This window comes from Bufo bufo, chromosome 10 (assembly GCF_905171765.1).
Source record: "Bufo bufo chromosome 10, aBufBuf1.1, whole genome shotgun sequence".
Classification (NCBI taxonomy): domain Eukaryota; kingdom Metazoa; phylum Chordata; class Amphibia; order Anura; family Bufonidae; genus Bufo; species Bufo bufo.
In genome coordinates this window covers 80,382,186-80,400,230 of record NC_053398.1, presented here as the reverse complement: position 1 = coordinate 80,400,230, position 18,045 = coordinate 80,382,186, and the positions used below count along the sequence as shown (strand labels likewise).

Below are 18,045 nucleotides of genomic sequence, written 5' to 3'. Positions count from 1 at the left end.
CCAGAGTGTGTTTTTACATACTTTTAGATGTACTTTCTTTTATTTGGATCTTGATTATTATTTCATTTTATCTTTTATCATTTTTTACTTTTAATTAACTTGTCTGCAGACATTACTTTTGCTGTTTAAACACATGCCGCATTGAAGGGTCTAAAGAGCCGCTTGTGCCACACTTTGCCGACCAGTGGTTTAGGGGAAGGATACAGAAAGCTGTCTCAGAGATTTCAGCTGTCTGTTTCCACAGTTAGGAACATATTGAGGAAATGGAAGACCACAGGCTCAGTTCAAGTTAAGGCTCGAAGTGGCAGACCAAGAAAAATCTCGGATAGACAGAAGCGACGAATGGTGAGAACAGTCAGAGTCAACCCACAGACCAGCACCAAAGACCTATAACCTCATCTTGCTGCAGATGGAGTCACTCTGCATCGTTCAACCATTCGGCACACTTTACACAAGGAGATGCTGTATGCGAGAGTGAGGCAGAGGAAGCCTTTTCTCCGCCCACAGCACAAAAAGTGCCGCTTGAGGTGGGCTAAAGCACATTTGGACAAGCCAGCTTCATTTTGGAATATGGTGCTGTGGACTGATGAAACTAAAATTGAGTTATTTGGCCATAACAAGGGGCGTTATTCATGGAGGAAAAAGAACACAGCATTCCAAGAAAAACACCTGCTACCTACAGTAAAATATGGTGGTGGTTCCATCATGCTGTGGGGCTGTGTGGCCAGTGCAGGGACTGGGAATCTTGTCAAAGTTGAGGGATGCATGGATTCCACTCAGTATCAGCAGATTCTGGAGACCAATGTCCAGGAATCAGTGACAAAGCTGAAGCAGCGCCGGGGCTGGATCTTTCAACAAGGCAACAACCCTAAACACTGCTCAAAATCCACTAAGGCATTTATGCAGAGGAACAAGTACAACGTTCTGGAATGGCCATCTCAGTCCCCAGACCTGAATATAATTGAAAATCTGTTGTGTGACTTAAAGAGAGCTGTCCATCAAACCTGAATGAACTAAAGATGTTTTGTAAAGAGGAATGGTCCAAAATACCTTCAACCAGAATCCAGACTCTCATTGGAACCTACAGGAAGCGTTTAGAGGCTGTAATTTCTGTAAAAGAAGGATCTACTAATTATTGATTTCATTTCTTTTTTGTGGTGCCCAAATTTATGCATCTGCCTAATTTTGTTTGAACAATTAGGCCTCTTTCACACGGGCGTTGCGGGAAAATGTGCGGGTGCGTTACGGGAACACCCGCGATTTTTCCGCGCGAGTGCAAAACATTGTAATGCGTTTTGCACTCGCGTGAGAAAAATCGTGCATGTTTGCTACCCAAACCCGAACTTCTTCACAGAAATTCGGGGTTGGGTTAGGTGTTCTGTAGATTGTATTATTTCCCCTTATAACATAGTTATAAGGGAAAATAATAGCATTCTGAATACAGAATGCATAGTAAAATAGCGCTGGAGGGGTTAAAATAAAGAAATAATAATTTAACTCACCTTAGTCCACTTGATCGCGATGCCCGGCATCTCCTTCTGTCTCCTTTACTGAACAGGACCTGTGGTGAGCATTCATTACAGGTCAAAGACCTGTGGTGACGTCACTCCGGTCATCACATGATCCATCACCATGGTAAAAGATCATGTGATGGATCATGTGATGACCGGAGTGACGTCACCACAGGTACTTGACCTGTAATGAATGCTCACCACAGGTCCTGTTCAGTGAAGGAGATGCCGGGCATCGCGATCAAGTGGACTAAGGTGAGTTACATTTTATTTTTAATTTTTTTAACCCCTCCAGCGGTATTTTACTATGCATTCTGTATTCAGAATGCTGCTATTTTCCCTTATAACCATATTATAAGGGAAAATAATAATGATCGGGTCTCATCCCGATCGTCTCCTAGCAACCGTGCGTGAAAATCGCACCACATCCGCACTTGCTTGCGGATGCTTGCGATTTTCACGCAACCCCATTCACTTCTATGGGTCCTGCGTTGCGTGAATAACGCAGAATATAGAGCATGCTGCGATTTTCACGCAACGCACAAGTGATGCGTGAAAATCACCGCTCATGTGAACAGCCCCATAGAAATGAATGGGTCGGTATTCAGTGCGGGTGCAATGTGTTCAACTCATGCATCGCATCCGCGCGGAATACTCGCCCGTGGGAAAGGGGCCTTATAGCAGACTTTCTATAAATCCAATAAACTTCATTTCACTTCTCAAATATCACTGTGTGTATCTCCTATATGATATATTTAAAGGGGTTGGCCACCTTATGCATAAAAAAAATAAAAAATGGCCCAGATAATAACTAAAGCCAAGAGATATTAGTATAATGATAGATATACTGTGTATGTATAATTTTTCTAATGTGTTCAGCATAGTATGCTCCCATAGATGAGAGGCTGTGTGGGCGGAGCAGCTGCAAAGGGAAAGTAAAAATCCCAGCATGCATCACAGCAAGCATCTTCAGAGGAGTGGTCACATGACATCCATGGCCAACTATGATACCATAGTAACAACAGCACCTCAGGTGTCATTTCATCAAGTCAGCATCTGTCTGTCTATTTATCTATCTTCTATCTATTTCATATATATCTATCTCATATCTATCTGTCTCATAGCTATCAATTAAATTTTTGGGATACTGTCTTATGTAAGGGCTCTTTTTTATTTTTTGAACAATTGTCTTATGTAGGGTCTCATTTTTTGCGGGATGAGATGGCAGTTTAATTGGAACTATTTTAGGGTGCATACGCCTTTTTGATAGCTTGGTATTACACTTTTTGTGATGTAAGATGACAAAAAAATGCATTATTTTACACCATTTTCAATTTTTTTTTTTTTCACAGTGTTCACCTGAGGGGTTAGGTCATGTGATATTTTTATAGAGCAGGTTCTTACGGATGCGGCGATTCATAATATGTCTAATATGTTTTAGTTTTTTTACTTTAACACAATAATCGCATTTTATTAAAAAATAAAAAGTTTTAGGGTCTCCATAGTCTAAGATTATTTTATTTTATTAATTTTTTGGGCGATTGTCTCATGTAGGGTATATTTTTTGCGGGATGTGCTGACGGTTTGATTGGTACCATTTTGGCGTACATACAACTTTTTTGATCACTTTTATTACCTTTTTTGCAAGTGAGGTGGGCAAACTTTTTATTTCATCATTGTTTTTCATCATGACCCTTTCATAGATCAGGTCGTTACGGACGCGGTGATATCAAACGTGTAGTGTATTTTATTTTTATAATCAGTGATAAATGTGCGGCTATAAGAAGAATTATTTTATTTTATTTTTACTTTTATTCACTTTTTTTTTCTTTTTTTTTGACCCAGACCCACTTGGTTCTTGTAGATCCAGTGGGTCTGATGCCTATATAATACACTACAGTACATTATATAGTGTACTGTAGTATATTGTGACTTTACACACAGGCTGATCAAGCTGCTGCTGCCTTTAGCAGAAGCCTGATCCAGCTTAGCTATACCATGGCAAGCCGAAAGCCTGTGAAGGTATCGGGTTGCCATGGTAACCATCAGCGGCTGCCATAACAGCAGCCGCTGATGGGTGAGGGAGGGTCCCTCCCTCTGTGATCTTGTCAAGTATCGGGCGGCTGCAAAGGCACAGCAGCACCCGATGGGAGAGGGAGGGAGCTCCCTCACTGTTAACCCCTTTCATACCGCGGTCCCTATGGACGGCTCGGCCATCCTGAAAATTAGAGAGGGGGAGGATTGGGAAATTGCCCGCTAAGTAAATAAAATAAGGGGGCACATTGAGGGCTGCAGGGGGGAGGATCGGGGAATCACGTGTAGAACTGGTGCAAGGATTTTTGCCACCCTAGGCAAAAGCTAATTTTGCCGCCCCCCTTGACTCCGCCTATTGACCACGCCATTTGACCCGCCCCTTTTTTGTCGGCCACCTATTTATACAGACTGTACCCTTCATTGTGGTAAGGCCACGTTTTCTCCCTCCAGCTACATACCATGTCATCCACAGATCCCCCATCAGTGTCATCCACAGATCCCCCATCAGTGTCATCCACAGATCCCCCATCAGTGTCATCCACAGATCCCCCATCAGTGTCATCCTCCACAGATCCCCCATCAGTGTCATCCTCCACAGATCCCCCATCAGTGTCATCCTCCACAGATCCCCCATCAGTGTCATCCTCCACAGATCCCCCTAAGCAGCGGCGTACATAGAAATCATTGGGCCCCATAGCAAGAATTTAGATTGGGCCCCCATGCCCGTTCCTAGTCTCCCCACTATACGCCCTGGCTCCTCTCACTACCCTCCCTAACTTCTCGACCTGCCCCATATCATGCAGCAATATTTTGTTCTACAAAATGGCAGTACTCATGCCGGAACCCAAAAGACTCATTATAGTGAATGGGATCTGGTAGGTTCTGGCGGTGTTCAGCATATTTTGACAAGAATATGGAGCATTACATGATATAATACCACCCAACTTTCCTGCTGTCCAACATGGCACATGTGTAGAGACATGAGAAAAGTGTGAGGAAGTGAGTGACTCCCTTCCCCCATCCTCTGTCATGGAGGACAGCTGGGAGACAGTGACATTACTTGCTATCCTTTATGACAAATATGCAAAGACATGAGTCTCTGGGAAAGCTAAGTGAACCCCTCCCCCTCCTTTCCATGTTCTTATTATCTGCATTTATGCCTTGCAGGAAATCTGAGTGACATTGCATGATGTAATAGCACCCAGCTTTTCTGCTGTCCTGCATGGTACATGTGGAGAGACATGAGAATAGTCTAAGAAAGCTGAGTAACACAACTCCCACCTACCCTCATATCTTCTCATGCCTCTGCACTTGTGCCATACAGGACATCAGGAAAGCTGAGTCACATTACATAATGTAGTGACACCCAGCTTTCCTCCTGTTCTGAATGACATATGTGCAGAGGAATAGCCTGGGAAAGCTGTGTGACCCCCCCTCCTCCACACACATACACCTCTGCACTGTCCTCACGTCACTTACTTCATTACTGGTGGGGTTGTGGCAATCCAGAGGAATCGTGCGTGGTGGAGCTTGCAGGCGGGAGGCGGGAGACAGTTCGGAAGATAGACGGGGGCGGGGATTCTCCTCTAATTTATTCACTTCACTTGCCTCTGTGTAATTGCAGAGAAGCACTGGCAGAGGCATCGTTGAACGAGGTACGCTGGAAGACGGCGCATGCGCACTTCGCTCGACGATGCCTCTGCCAGTGAGCCTGTGCGAGATTACACAGAGGCAAGTGAAGTGAACAAATTAGCTAGGAGGCGGTGCCGCGGGCCCGGTCTTCCCGCCCGCTTATAAAATATGGAGGCACATTGAGGGCTGCAGGGGGGAGGATCGGGGAATCGCGCGCCCGGTAAGGGCTCTTTCACACTTGCGTTGTTGGGTTCCGGCATAGAGTTCCGTCGTCGGGGCTCTATGCCGGAAGAATCCTGATCAGGATTATCCCCATGCATTCTGAATGGAGAGAAATCCGTTCGGGATGCATCAGGATGTCTTCAGGACCGGAACGTTTTTTGGCCGGAGAAAATAACGCAGCATGCTGCGCTTTTTGCTCCGGCCAAAAATCCTGAACACTTGCCGCAAGGCCGGATCCGGAATTAATGCCCATTGAAAGGCATTGATCCGGATCCGGCCTTAAGCTAAACGTCGTTTCGGCGCATTACCGGATCCGACGTTTAGCTTTTTCTGAATGGTTACCATGGCTGCCAGGACGCTAAAGTCCTTGCAGCCATGGTAAAGTGTAGTGGGGAGCGGGGGAGCAGTATACTTACCATCTGTGCGGCTCCCGGGGCGCTTCAGAGTGACGTCAGGGCGCCCCACGCGCATGGGTGACGTGTCGCATGGATCACGTCATCCATGCGCATGGGGCGCTCTGATGTCATTCTGGAGCGCCCCGGGAGCCGCACGGATGGTAAGTATACTGCTCCCCCGCTCCCCACTACTACTATGGCAACCAGGACTTTAATAGCGTCCTGGGTGCCATAGTAACACTGAACGCATTTTGAAGACGGATCCGTCTTCAAATGCTTTCAGTTCACTTGCGTTGTTACGGATCCGGCGGGCACCTCCGGCAAATGGAGTGCACGCCGGATCCCAACAACGCAAGTGTGAAAGAGCCCTAAGTAAAGAAAATGAGGGGGCACATTGAAGGCTGCAGGGGAGGAAAGGACATTATATCTACATTTTAGAAGGTTCTGATATCCACAGTTTGTGACAGAGCCTTTCCTCCGTGCACTCTGTGGCAAGCTGGGCATGCTATGGCAGGTGCAGACTGGGCATGTGCTGCAATGCGGAAAAGCAGCGCATGCTCATTTGCACAGTAGGCATGGACGGAGCTTCTCCATGTCGCGTGCAGCCATGGACGGACTGGCTGCACATCAGAGCGGGGCTCAGGGGGCGTGGCTTCAGATTGTTGAAAAAATAGGCATATTTACTTAAATACATATATTAGGAAATATCCTTTTTCCCTGCCTCCCACACAGTTGCAGAAAATACATGGAGAGTGGCCAACCCCTTTAACTGACATTTTTTATCGTAACAACCAACGATTTATACAGTAAAATCATGACGATTAACAAGGTTGCCCAAACTTTTGCATCCCACTGTACACCAAGAACAAAGCAGGGTGAGTGGTGGTTGGAGGACCCAGAGTCCGGCTACCAACAAGCGCTCTTCCCCCATACAAGTGAATGGGAGCGCACTGCGCTTGCGCGTCCACTGCTTCCATTCATTTCAATGGGGCCGACGGAAATAGGCGGCCCCATAGAAATGAATAGAGGCAGTGCGGCCTCCGCCACCTTCCCTGCTCCGTTCTCGTGTAGGTGCGGGTCCCAGAGCTGGGACCCGCACCTATCAGACAAAAGGTGCATATCCTAGCGATATGTCTACATTGTCTGTGATTGGAATACCCCTTTAATGCATTATAAAAATGGTCCTCATGACTTCTACACACAAAAAATACTTGGTGTCAGTTACATCTGTATATAAAGAAGGACATATACTGTATATATATGTATGTATGTTCAGCGATCACTCAAAAACGCAACCATCTATTTCAAGGAAATTTGGTATACACAACCCTTGCTACCTGGAAAGAAATCTTGTGGGGGTCTCAGCTCTCTAGTACGTACCGTTCCTGAGATATTCCCAAAAAATTACCTGCATTAGCCAATACAAGCGTGCAGGTCTTTCTCTTCATATCCCAACTGCCATACACACGGTCACATGTCCCTTATCAGCCAATAGAAGCTCACAGGCCCTTAGTATCGAACATACACACAGTTTTACTCCAGGTTTCCATAACAACCCAGACATTTTTCTTCACTGCTGTAGGTCAGCTTTAGGCTAGGGCTGCACGAAACATAGGGCACAACTACACTGCCACATGTGTTGCGCGACATCTTGCATGGATTTTTAGCGACTGTCATGTCACATGTCGCAGTGCGACACCATAGCCTATCATTATAAAAATTGTTGCGCAACACTGGTACGACAAAAGGTTGCGCGACACCTGTTGTCATGTAGCCCTAGCCTTAAAGGGGCAGGGCGCTGTGGAGGTCACTGTTAATGGGGCACGGGCCACTATTGAAGGGGCAACTGCTGTGGAGGTCACTGTTAATGGGGCACGGGCCACTATTGAAGGGGCAACTGCTGTGGAGGTCACGGTTAAAGGGAGTTCATTGTTAAGGGGGCAGAGGCCACTATTGAAGGGGCAACTGCCGTGGAGGTCACTGTTAAAGGGGCGGTCACTGTGGAGGTCACTGTTAAAGGGGCAGGCACTGTGGAGGTCACTGTTAAATGGGGGTTCACTGTGGAGGTCACAGTAAAAGGGGCGGGCACTGTGGAGGTCACTGTTAAGGGGGCAGACCGCTGTGAAGGTCACTGTTAAAGGGGCGGTCACTGTGGAGGTCACTGTTAAAGGGGCGGGCACTGTAGAGGTCACTGTTAAAGGGGCGGGCACTGTTAAGGGGGTGGGCACTGTGGAGGTCACAGTTAAAGGGGCGGGCACTGTGGAGGTCACTTAAGGGGGTGGGCACTGTGGAGGTCACTGTTAAAGGGGCATTCACTGTGGTGATCACTTTTAAAGGGGCGTTCACTGTGGAGATCACTGTTAAAGGGGCGGGCACTGTAGAGGTCACTGTTAAAGGGGCGGGCACTGTGGAGGTCACAGTTAAAGGGGCGGGCACTGTGGAGGTCACAGTTAAAGGGGCGGGCACTGTGGAGGTCACTGTTAAAGGGGCGTTCACTGTGGTGATCACTTTTAAAGGGGCGTTCACTGTGGAGGTCACAGTTAAAGGGGCGGGCACTGTGGAGGTCACAGTTAAAGGGGCGGGCACTGTGGAGGTCACAGTTAAAGGGGCGGGCACTGTGGAGGTCACAGTTAAAGGGGCGGGCACTGTGGAGGTCACTGTTAAAGGGGCGGGCACTGTGGAGGTCACTGTTTAAGGGGCGGGCACTGTGGAGGTCACTGTTTAAGGGGCGGGCACTGTGGAGGTCACTGTTTAAGGGGCGGGCACTGTGGAGGTCATGATTATAAAAAATAAAATGGCTGCACACCATTATACATACAAACAATAGAGCTAAGAAATGGGGGTCATTCTAAATAAAAGTGGTACAATACCGACTATAAATGAGTTAATGGAAGCTCTTAGCGCACATATTTGATCAAACGTGTGTCAGGCCCATCTACCAGGCGTCAAGGTGGCTTCCACAGATGGGTCCCTGATAGTGTTGAGCAAACTTGTTTTTTAAGTTCCGTGTCTAAAGTTCGGGTCATCGAAGTATCCCGTTATGGATTCCGCTACCACGGACCATAACGGAATTTAGAATCCATAACGGGATACTTCGATAACCCGAACTTTAGACACCGAACTTAAAACACAAGTTCGCTCAACACTAGTCCCTAACAGTAATATACTGCCTCTCTTGGACTTACCTAAGCCTACAATATTCAGGGCAGTGTAGGAACCAGCTACAACGTACTCTGCTCAGAAGTCCCAGGTAGATGGGCGTGTTCAGTCTAAAAGAGGCGCTACCCTCAATATATACAAGAGAATTTAGACTAGAACCTTCAGAATCACAGGTGCATATCCATGAAGCAAACATGATTATAAAAAACAAAATGGCTGCACACCATTATACATACAAATAATAGAGCTAAGATATGGGGGTCATTCTAAATAAAATTGGTACCACCTTGACGCCTGGTAGATGGGCCCGACACACGTTTGATCAAATATGTGCGCTAAGAGCTTCCATTAACTCATTTATAGTCGGTATTGTACCACTTTTATTTAGACTGACCCCGATTTCTTAGCTCTATTGTTTGTATGTATAATGGTGTGCAGCCATTTTATTTTTTTATAATCATGTTTGTTTCATGGATATGCACCTGTGATTCTGAAGGTTCTAGTCTAAATTCTCTTGTACTGTTAAGGGGGCAGGCCGCTGTGGAGGTCACTGTTAAAGGTGCAGGCACTGTGGAGGTCACTGTTAAAGGGGCAGGCACTGTGGAGGTCACTGTTAAAGGGGCAGGCACTGAGGAGGTCCCTGTTAAAGGGGCGGGCACTGTGGAGGTGCCTGTTATGGGGGATACTGTCGATATCTTTTTAACGACACACAAAAACATTAAATGAAATAGATGAAATATACCTGTGGTCCTTCTGCTAGTTGTATATACAGTATATTGAAAACCTGAAAATGTATTTCCAATTACACAGTTGTGATGCATATACTGGACCGTTGGAATTTCCAGACCACTGGATGCTAGGTGGAAGGCATTTTACTATATATGACTTGTTAAAGGGGTATTCTGGTTTTGCAAATTTCCGCATTATTTGACAGGAAACAACACGATATCACTTGTAGAAAACGCACAGAATCTCCAGGCGATCACAACTGGAAAACTGGAAAAGCAAGTGTTCCAGAATGACTTGCGACTACGTGACCATACAATAAACGATGAGCTAGGTCTCCTCTTTCACTTTCAGGGAGATTTTCTCATAGCGTGGACGCTAGTCTGGTAGTGTTGAGTCATTCTGGGACACTTGCTCTTCCAGTTATCCAATTGTGATTGCCTGGAGACTCTTTGCATTTTCTACTAGTGTGAACTGTGGACTAAGAGGACTTCCCCTCTTGTCTCTGTTTGGCTCCATTTGGATACACAAATTGTTGCCCGTCTATGTAACTTATATTTACATGTTACAAATTACTAATAATGATTGTTTATCTATAATGTTTTATTTTCCTGCACAGATTACATTTTCCTCTGTGTTGATTCCCTGTCTTGATGACATCACATCTACATTTAAGGTGTTCAAGGCTTGTAAGGCTGTAACTTGTAGACACAACACTATTGACCCTGCCTCTGAGGGCCACGTTCTGCTCATTCTCCTGGGTCATGCTTGTAGATGTGATGTCAGCAATGATGAAGTGTCTTAGGGTGGGGTTCTTCCAGCAGGGCTTCAAGCAGGCTTGGGTCTGTGATGTTCAAGCTGGGAGGGAAAGCAGAGAGAGAGACCTGATGCTACAGGCACTCCATGTGAGTCTTGCACTGGGTCGCTGATCACAATTATGCAGGGGGAGTCAAAATGCACTCACAAAATGAACTTCATCTGACAAATAATGCTGTAAGATTGAATGCTGCTTTTATGTTAACTTTTTTTTTTGTAAACGGAAAACCCTTTTAAATACCATCTTGTAGCAATCTTATATATTGCTGTATTACTCCAGGTACTATGCTTTTGATGAGGCATTTGTTCGGGAGGTTCTTGGAAAGAAACTATCTAAAGGAACTAAGAAAGATCTAGATGACATAAGTGCAAAGACTGGTGTGACCCTGAAGAGCTGCAGGAGACAGGTATTTGTCAGTATTGCATTCACCAGCTTTCTTATATGACATCCTCTTGCATATATTTACCACCGTTAAAGGGATTCTGTCATCCGATTTAACCCCTCTAACCTAAACATATGCTCATGTCCAGGCTAATAAGAAGAATCCTAAGCTGGCCTCACTGTGGCTCTATTTGCCCAAAAAAATGGTTTTTATAACCTGTCAATCACTTACTTAAGGTGCCCAAGGGGAGGTCCTTTAATACAGGGTGCCCGGCCGCAACCCCTCGCCGTCCGGTGCCCAGCGCCGTCATCCCTGTCTTCAGCACCGCCTTCTACAGCTCAGCGCCGGCTCCACAATCCTCCCCCTCCCTCTGCCAGATCCCGCGCCTGCGTACTAGGCTCAGCCAATCTGCAGGTCATAGTAAAAAGGTTTCTGATCAGGCGCAAAATCACAGGCTCCAATACGTCTCTTATAGGTGAATCTTCTTTAATTACATAAAAAATTAAAGATGCGTAGAACAATGCGTTTCGGGGCTCAAATTGTCCCCTTCATCAGGTTAACAGTAGTCACCTACTACTGTAGAAGGCGGAGCTGAATACAGGGAAGGCGGCGCTGAATACAGGGAAGGCTGTGCTGGGCACCAGACGGCGAGGGGTGCGGCCGGGCACCCTGTATCAACGGACCTCCCCTTGGGCACCTTAAGTAAGTGATTGACAGGTTATAAAAACCAGTTTTTTGGGCAAATAGAGCCACAGTGAGGTTTAATAAGGCCAGCTTAGGATTCTTCTTATTAGTCTGGACATGAGCATATGTTCAGGTTAGAGGGGTTAAATCTGATGACAGAATCCCTTTTAATGTATTGTTCAAATTTTTTTCCCCTGCAGTTTGATAATTTTAAGCGAGTCTTTAAGGTGGTAGAAGAAATGCGAGGTGCTCTAGTTGAAAATATTCAGCAGAATTTCCTTTTGTCAGACAGGCTTGCCAGGTACGTCCCCCAACCTTTCATTTTCTTTGTGTTCATTAGGAGAAGTAATATATTATATCACTCAGTGATTCTGTACCTTTTGTTAATTTCTATGACAATATGTGGGCGGCCTTGCAGTCAGACATCCAAGTAATCACAGTTTTTCTTTAAAATTAAATTCAGAGAAACCCTCTTTTTAAAGCAGGGGTGCACAACCTTTTTTGGTCTGAGGGCCGCATTGTCACATCGCTCTATTTCAAGGGGCTGCAAATAAAAAACATGTCGATCGGCGCTAATTTGCATCAGCGTATTACACAAGCCAATGCAAAGTGACTGGGGAGGAATGATCACTACCACAGTCATTCCGCCTTCATTTAGTTATATTGATTATTGGTAGCCCATCCCTGATTACACAGAGAGATGTGCTGCCGATAATTGTAAACCTTTAATCCTGATAAAATATGCAAATCAGCCGACAAACTAACGATTCCTTGTTTATCGACTGATCAGCGGCACAATTATACCGGCCAGATATAAGATAGTAGCGTTCCTATGAACACTTGTTCCCAGTGATTGTCCAGAATATCGTCCTGCAGCTTAGCCCCTGAAACCGAAGAGTTATACTTACCTGCTCCCCGCCGTTCTGGTCCTCTGCACTTCCCCGCACTGTTTACAACTGGCAGTGCATGGTCACATGCACCTCTCCAGCCAATGACTGGTTTCAGTGGTGATGTGGCCACAAGCCGCATGTCACTGCTAAAGCCAGTTATTGGCTGGAGAGGTGCATGTGATCATGGCCATGCACTGACAGGTGTAAACAGTGCGGGGACCAGAAGATGGGGGCAGCGCAGAGGAGTGGAGGGGAGCAGGTAAGTATGACCCTTTTGTTTCAGGGGCCATGCTGCAGAAACTGATTAAAAATAATTTTTACCGGAAAAGTGTCAACATTTCCTTCCATCCTGCCTCCTATTCATAAATTAGCGTTTTCCTTCACTGCAGAGACTGGCTCTCACTGGTTATTACTGCCTTCTGCCGTTATAGGGGCCCTGCAATAACCAGTAAGCACTTTCCTTCACTGCGGAGACTGGCGCTCACTGGTTATTACTGCCTTCTGCCGTTATAGGGGCCCTGCAATAACCAGTAAGCACTTTCCTTCACTGCGGAGACTGGCGCTCACTGGTTATTACTGCCTTCTGACGTTATAGGGGCCCTGCAATAACCAGTAAGCACTTTCCTTCACTGCGGAGACTGGCGCTCACTGGTTATTACTGCCTTCTGCCGTTATAGGGGCCCTGCAATAACCAGTAAGCACTTTCCTTCACTGCGGAGACTGGCGCTTACTGGTTATTACTGCCTTCTGCCGTTATAGGGGCCCTGCAATAACCAGTAAGCACTTTCCTTCACTGCGGAGACTGGCGCTCACTCGTTATTACTGCCTTCTGCCGTTATAGGGGCCCTGCAATAACCAGTAAGCACTTTCCTTCACTGCAGAGACTGGCGCTTACTGGTTATTACTGCCTTCTGCCGTTATAGGGGCCCTGCAATAACCAGTAAGCACTTTCCTTCACTGCGGAGACTGGCGCTCACTGGTTATTACTGCCTTCTGCCGTTATAGGTGCCCTGCAATAACCAGAAAGCACTTTCCTTCACTGCGGAGACTGGCGCTCACTGGTTATTACCGCCTCCTGCCATTATAGGGGCCCTACAATAACAAGTAAGCACTTTTCTTCACTACGGAGGATTGCGCTCACTGGTTATTACCGCCTCCTGCCGTTATAGGGGCCCTGCAATAACAAGTAAGCACTTTAACTTACTAGTGGGGAAGGAGCTCATTGGTTAACCCTTTAATGACCAGACACTTTTTGTGATTTAGCACAAGTGGTTCAAACGGCTGTAACTATTTTATTTGTTGAACTACCAAAATAATTTTTGCAACTATTTTTTACGTGACACAAAGGGCTTTATAATACATTTTTTTGTAGTTGTATTTGGGGGAAACTGCACAAAACATTTTAAAAAAAATATATTTTTTTCAAACTATAGCTCCTTATTTCTTAAAGGGACACTGACAGGCCCAATAAGCATATTTAGCTATATATATGACTGCACAACAGGTCTTATAATGTGTATTAAAATCGTATAAGTATACCCCCTGTCCACCTTATAAATACAGTAAACTGATGTTTTATAACCTGATAGAATCGTCTTCTTTCTGCCCAAGGGGCGGCGTTTCAGCTTCACTTGCGCTCAGCCAGCCGCCCCCAACCGCCGTTTTGAAGCACCGCCCAGCTCATCAATATTCACTTCGCTGGGCGGCTTCTGCTGTCCCCGATGTTACGAGATCCGGCGCAAGCCCAATACAAAGGTATGGGCATCGGATTCCATTTCATCTTCAGCGCATGCGCCCGGCACCCTCACTGGCCGGGGTTACATCGCGCCTGCGTCCCCTCTGCTTCTTAGAAGCCGCTTCAGCCTCGGCGCCTGCGCCGGGCACTCTTCTGAGCAGCGCTTCAGAGCGCTGCTCTCAAAGACATCGGGGACAGCAGAAGCCGCCCAGCGAAGTGAATATTGATGAGCTGGGCGGCGCTTTAAAACGGCGGTTGGGGGCGGCTGGCTTGGGCGCAAGTGAAGCTGAAACGCCGCCCCTTGGGCAGAAAGAAGACGATTCTATCAGGTTATAAAACATCAGTTTACTGTATTAGGTGGACAGGGGGTATACACATTAGAAGACCTGTGCAGTCATATATATAGCTAAATATGCTTATTGGGCCTGTCAGTGTCCCTTTAAATATGCAAACTAACACCAAAATAAATTATAATTAGTTCCCTATTTTGTGTAGGCCGTATAATATGTATAGTTTCACGTGAATGGGGTGGTAATGGTGACTGTTTTGGTTGGTGTGTGTGTTTTTTTTTTTTTTTATGAATTTATATTTTTTTTTAATGAATTTTTTGACTTAATTTTTTATATATTTCTGCTACATGATATGTCCCCCAAGAGGTGATAAAAAGACCTTTGGGGGACACTGACCCTTTTTTTTTATTTGCACCTTTTATTTTATTTTTTACTTTTATTTGTATTTTATTAATATTTTATTGTATTATTTTTTATAATTGGTTTATTACTTATTTTTTAAAGTATATTTTTGCCACATAACCACATAATATGTCCCCCAAGAGGTCATAAAAAGTCTGTTGGGGGACAATGAACACTCTATTATTTTGCGCTTTTTCCTTTTTATTTTTCCTTATTTATTTATTTTATTTATAATAAAAAAAAATTATTCCTTTTTATTTTATTTGTATTTTATTATTATTATTATTATTATTATTTTTTTTAGAACCGTCTAGATTTTTTAAAATATATTTTTGACACATAATATGTTCCCTAAATGGTCATAAAAAGACTGTTTTATTTTGCACTTTTTAGTTTTTTAATTTTTATGGTATTTCTTTTATAATATAAAAAAAATTTGCCACATAATATTTTATTTCTTTTTTTCCTTTATTTGTATTTTATTTTCTGTTTAGTTATTTTTTTTAACTTATTTTTTATATTTTTTCCAAATAATTTGTCCCCAAGAGGTTACTGAAAGACCTTTGGGAGACAATGAGAGACTTTTTTTTTTTTGTACTATTTCCACTGTAACTGGGGCATCCAAAGGAGCCCCAGTTACAGGGGAAACCAGCCTCCTGTGGGGGTTTGTAGAAGGCAGAGCTGATCAGGGTTTCCTGACCCTGCAGCTCTGTGCTTCTCTGCCCCAAGCCGCTTATCGCGCCGCTCATCTATCTGAGGAGAAGGCAGAAGCACTGATAAAGTGCTACTGCCTTCTCCTCGGCTCCCTTACTATCGGTTCCAGCGGGGGGCCCGACCTGCTCCTGCTACAGAGCTGTCATCTATCGTCATGCGGCGCTGCCGGCAGAAACACAGCTGTGCTTCTTCCCAGGAAGACAAGGACCACAAAACCTGGTTCTGGGGGCCGCATGCAGCACGTGGGTTGTGCCCCCCTGTTTTAAAGGGATTCTGTGCTTTAAAAAAAGCTAAACGTTTAGGCCTATTTCACATGTTTTTTTGTTTCAGGCATGGAATCAGTTTTTTAGAGAAAATGAAAGTTTGAGTCAGTTTACAAAACTCTTCCAATTTTACCGCTTTTACCTGGATTGATAGATCTATGTCACTGGGACAGTCATGTTTCTTCATTGTTGCAATTTTTTTTTATTTTTATGAATCAATTAAACCGATTGAAGAAAATCGGAATCTATTCTATGCAGTCAGTCTAAATGATCCTCCTATTAGGGATTTTCCACACCACATTTTTTAAACTGAATTAAACTGATCAGATAAAAATAAAAATAAAATGATAATCTAAAGGGAATGTGTCTTAAGAAAATGACCTATTATTTAAATCACGTTTTTATGCTTAACGTATTTTTAAAGACGTTTTGAAGATGTTTAAAGGAAACCGGTCACCAGGATTTTGTGCTTTTATTGTGTTAAAAAACTGTTTTGATCAATATGCAAATGAACCTGATATGTGTCCTGTGTCCGGAGATGAGTCCAGCGGAAAGGAGCCCAGCACCGCCCCGCGTCCTCCGAATCTCCTCCTTGCTGGCTGACATCACAGAGCTGGAGCGCCGAAATCTCGCGATGTGCGAGCTAGCGCATGCACAGTGTCAGCGGCATGTTCATTCCCTGTACTGGCATCAGCACAGGGAACGAACTACACATGCGCTAGCTCGCGCATCGCGAGATTTCGGCGCTCCAGCTCTGTGACGTCAGCCAGCAAGGAGGAGATTCGGAGGACGCGGGGCGGTGCTGGGCTCCTTTCCGCTTGACTCCTCTCCGGACACAGGACTCCTATCAGATCATTTGCATATTGATCAAAACGGTTTTTTAACACAATAAAAGCGCAGAGAGCTGTGGGGACTGGGTATTGCAGATGTGCTAGCGGCCATCTAGCAGCCCATGTCCCCAGCTCTATGCACAAAATCCTGGTGACAGGTTTCCTTTAAACCTTAGGATACCAGAGTTTTTTTGCGTTTTCATTTTTCTTCCCTATATTTCTTGAGCCATAACTTTTTTATATTTCCGGTCACATAGCTTTATGAGGGCTTATTTTTTGCAGGACAAGTTGTACTTTCTAATGCCATCATTAATCTATCATAAAATGTAGTAGGAAGCGGTAGAAAAAATTGCACATGGGGTGGAATTGGAAAAAAAATGCAATTCCTCCATCAGTTTACAGGTTTTATTCCCACAACGTTTCGTTTGCAGAAAAACTAACCCATGCCCTTCATTCTCTGGGTCAGTACGATTACAACAATACCCCATATGTATAGTTTTTTTTTTATGTCTAAATAGTGTAGAAATAAATGTAAACTTTGATAATTCTTTTTTATTTTTTTACATCACCATATTCTGACCCCCATAACTTTTTTATATTTATGTCTACTGAGCTGTTAGGGGCTCATTTTTTGCGGGACAATCTGTGGTTTTTATTAATACCATTTTGGAGTGTGTGTGTGACTTTTTGATCACATTTTATTAAAATTTTTTGGGTAAGAGAAGCAATGAAAAAATTGCAAATCGGCCATTTTGACCCTTTTTGTCCATTACACCATTCACCGTTTTGGAATTATTTTTTTTATATTTTAATAGTATGGGCGTTTTCGGTCGCAATGATACCCATGATGTTTATATTTATTGTTATTTAGGTATTTATTTTTGAATTATACGAAAAGGGGGGTTTTTAAACTTTTTTTTATTTGTTACCGTATTTTTTGCCCTATAAGACGCACCAGCCCATAAGACGCACCTAGATTTTTGGGGAGGAAAATAAGAAAAAAAATATTTTTAACCAAAAGGTGTGCTTTTGGTGGGTTTGGAATTAATGGTGGTCTGTGGATGGCACTATTACTGGGGATCTGTGATTGGCACTATTATGGGGGATCTGTGAAGGACACTGTTATGGGGGGAATCTGTGAAGAACACTGTTATGGGGGGATCTGGGGATGACACTTATGGGGGATCTGTGGATGACGCACTGTTATGGGGGGATCTGTGACGGACACTGTTATGGGGGGGATCGGTGAAGGATACTGTTACAGGGGGGATCTGTGGCTGACACTGTTATGGGGGATTTGTGGATGGCACTGTTATGGGGGATTTGTGGATGGCACGGTTATGGGGGATTTGTGGATGG

At 44.6% G+C, this 18,045-nt stretch overlaps 1 protein-coding gene across 2 annotated transcripts in view; it reads left to right on the top strand.

Moving 5' to 3' along the window:
• LOC120980924 (FGF1 intracellular binding protein) overlaps positions 1–18,045 on the top strand; it is a 177,389-nt gene that overhangs the window by 56,203 nt on the left and 103,141 nt on the right. For both annotated transcript variants that reach the window (XM_040410302.1, XM_040410304.1), the window contains exons 4-5: positions 10,776–10,902; positions 11,763–11,863. In XM_040410302.1, the coding sequence (XP_040266236.1) occupies positions 10,776–10,902; positions 11,763–11,863 (228 nt within the window). The remainder of the gene's footprint in view (positions 1–10,775; positions 10,903–11,762; positions 11,864–18,045) is intronic.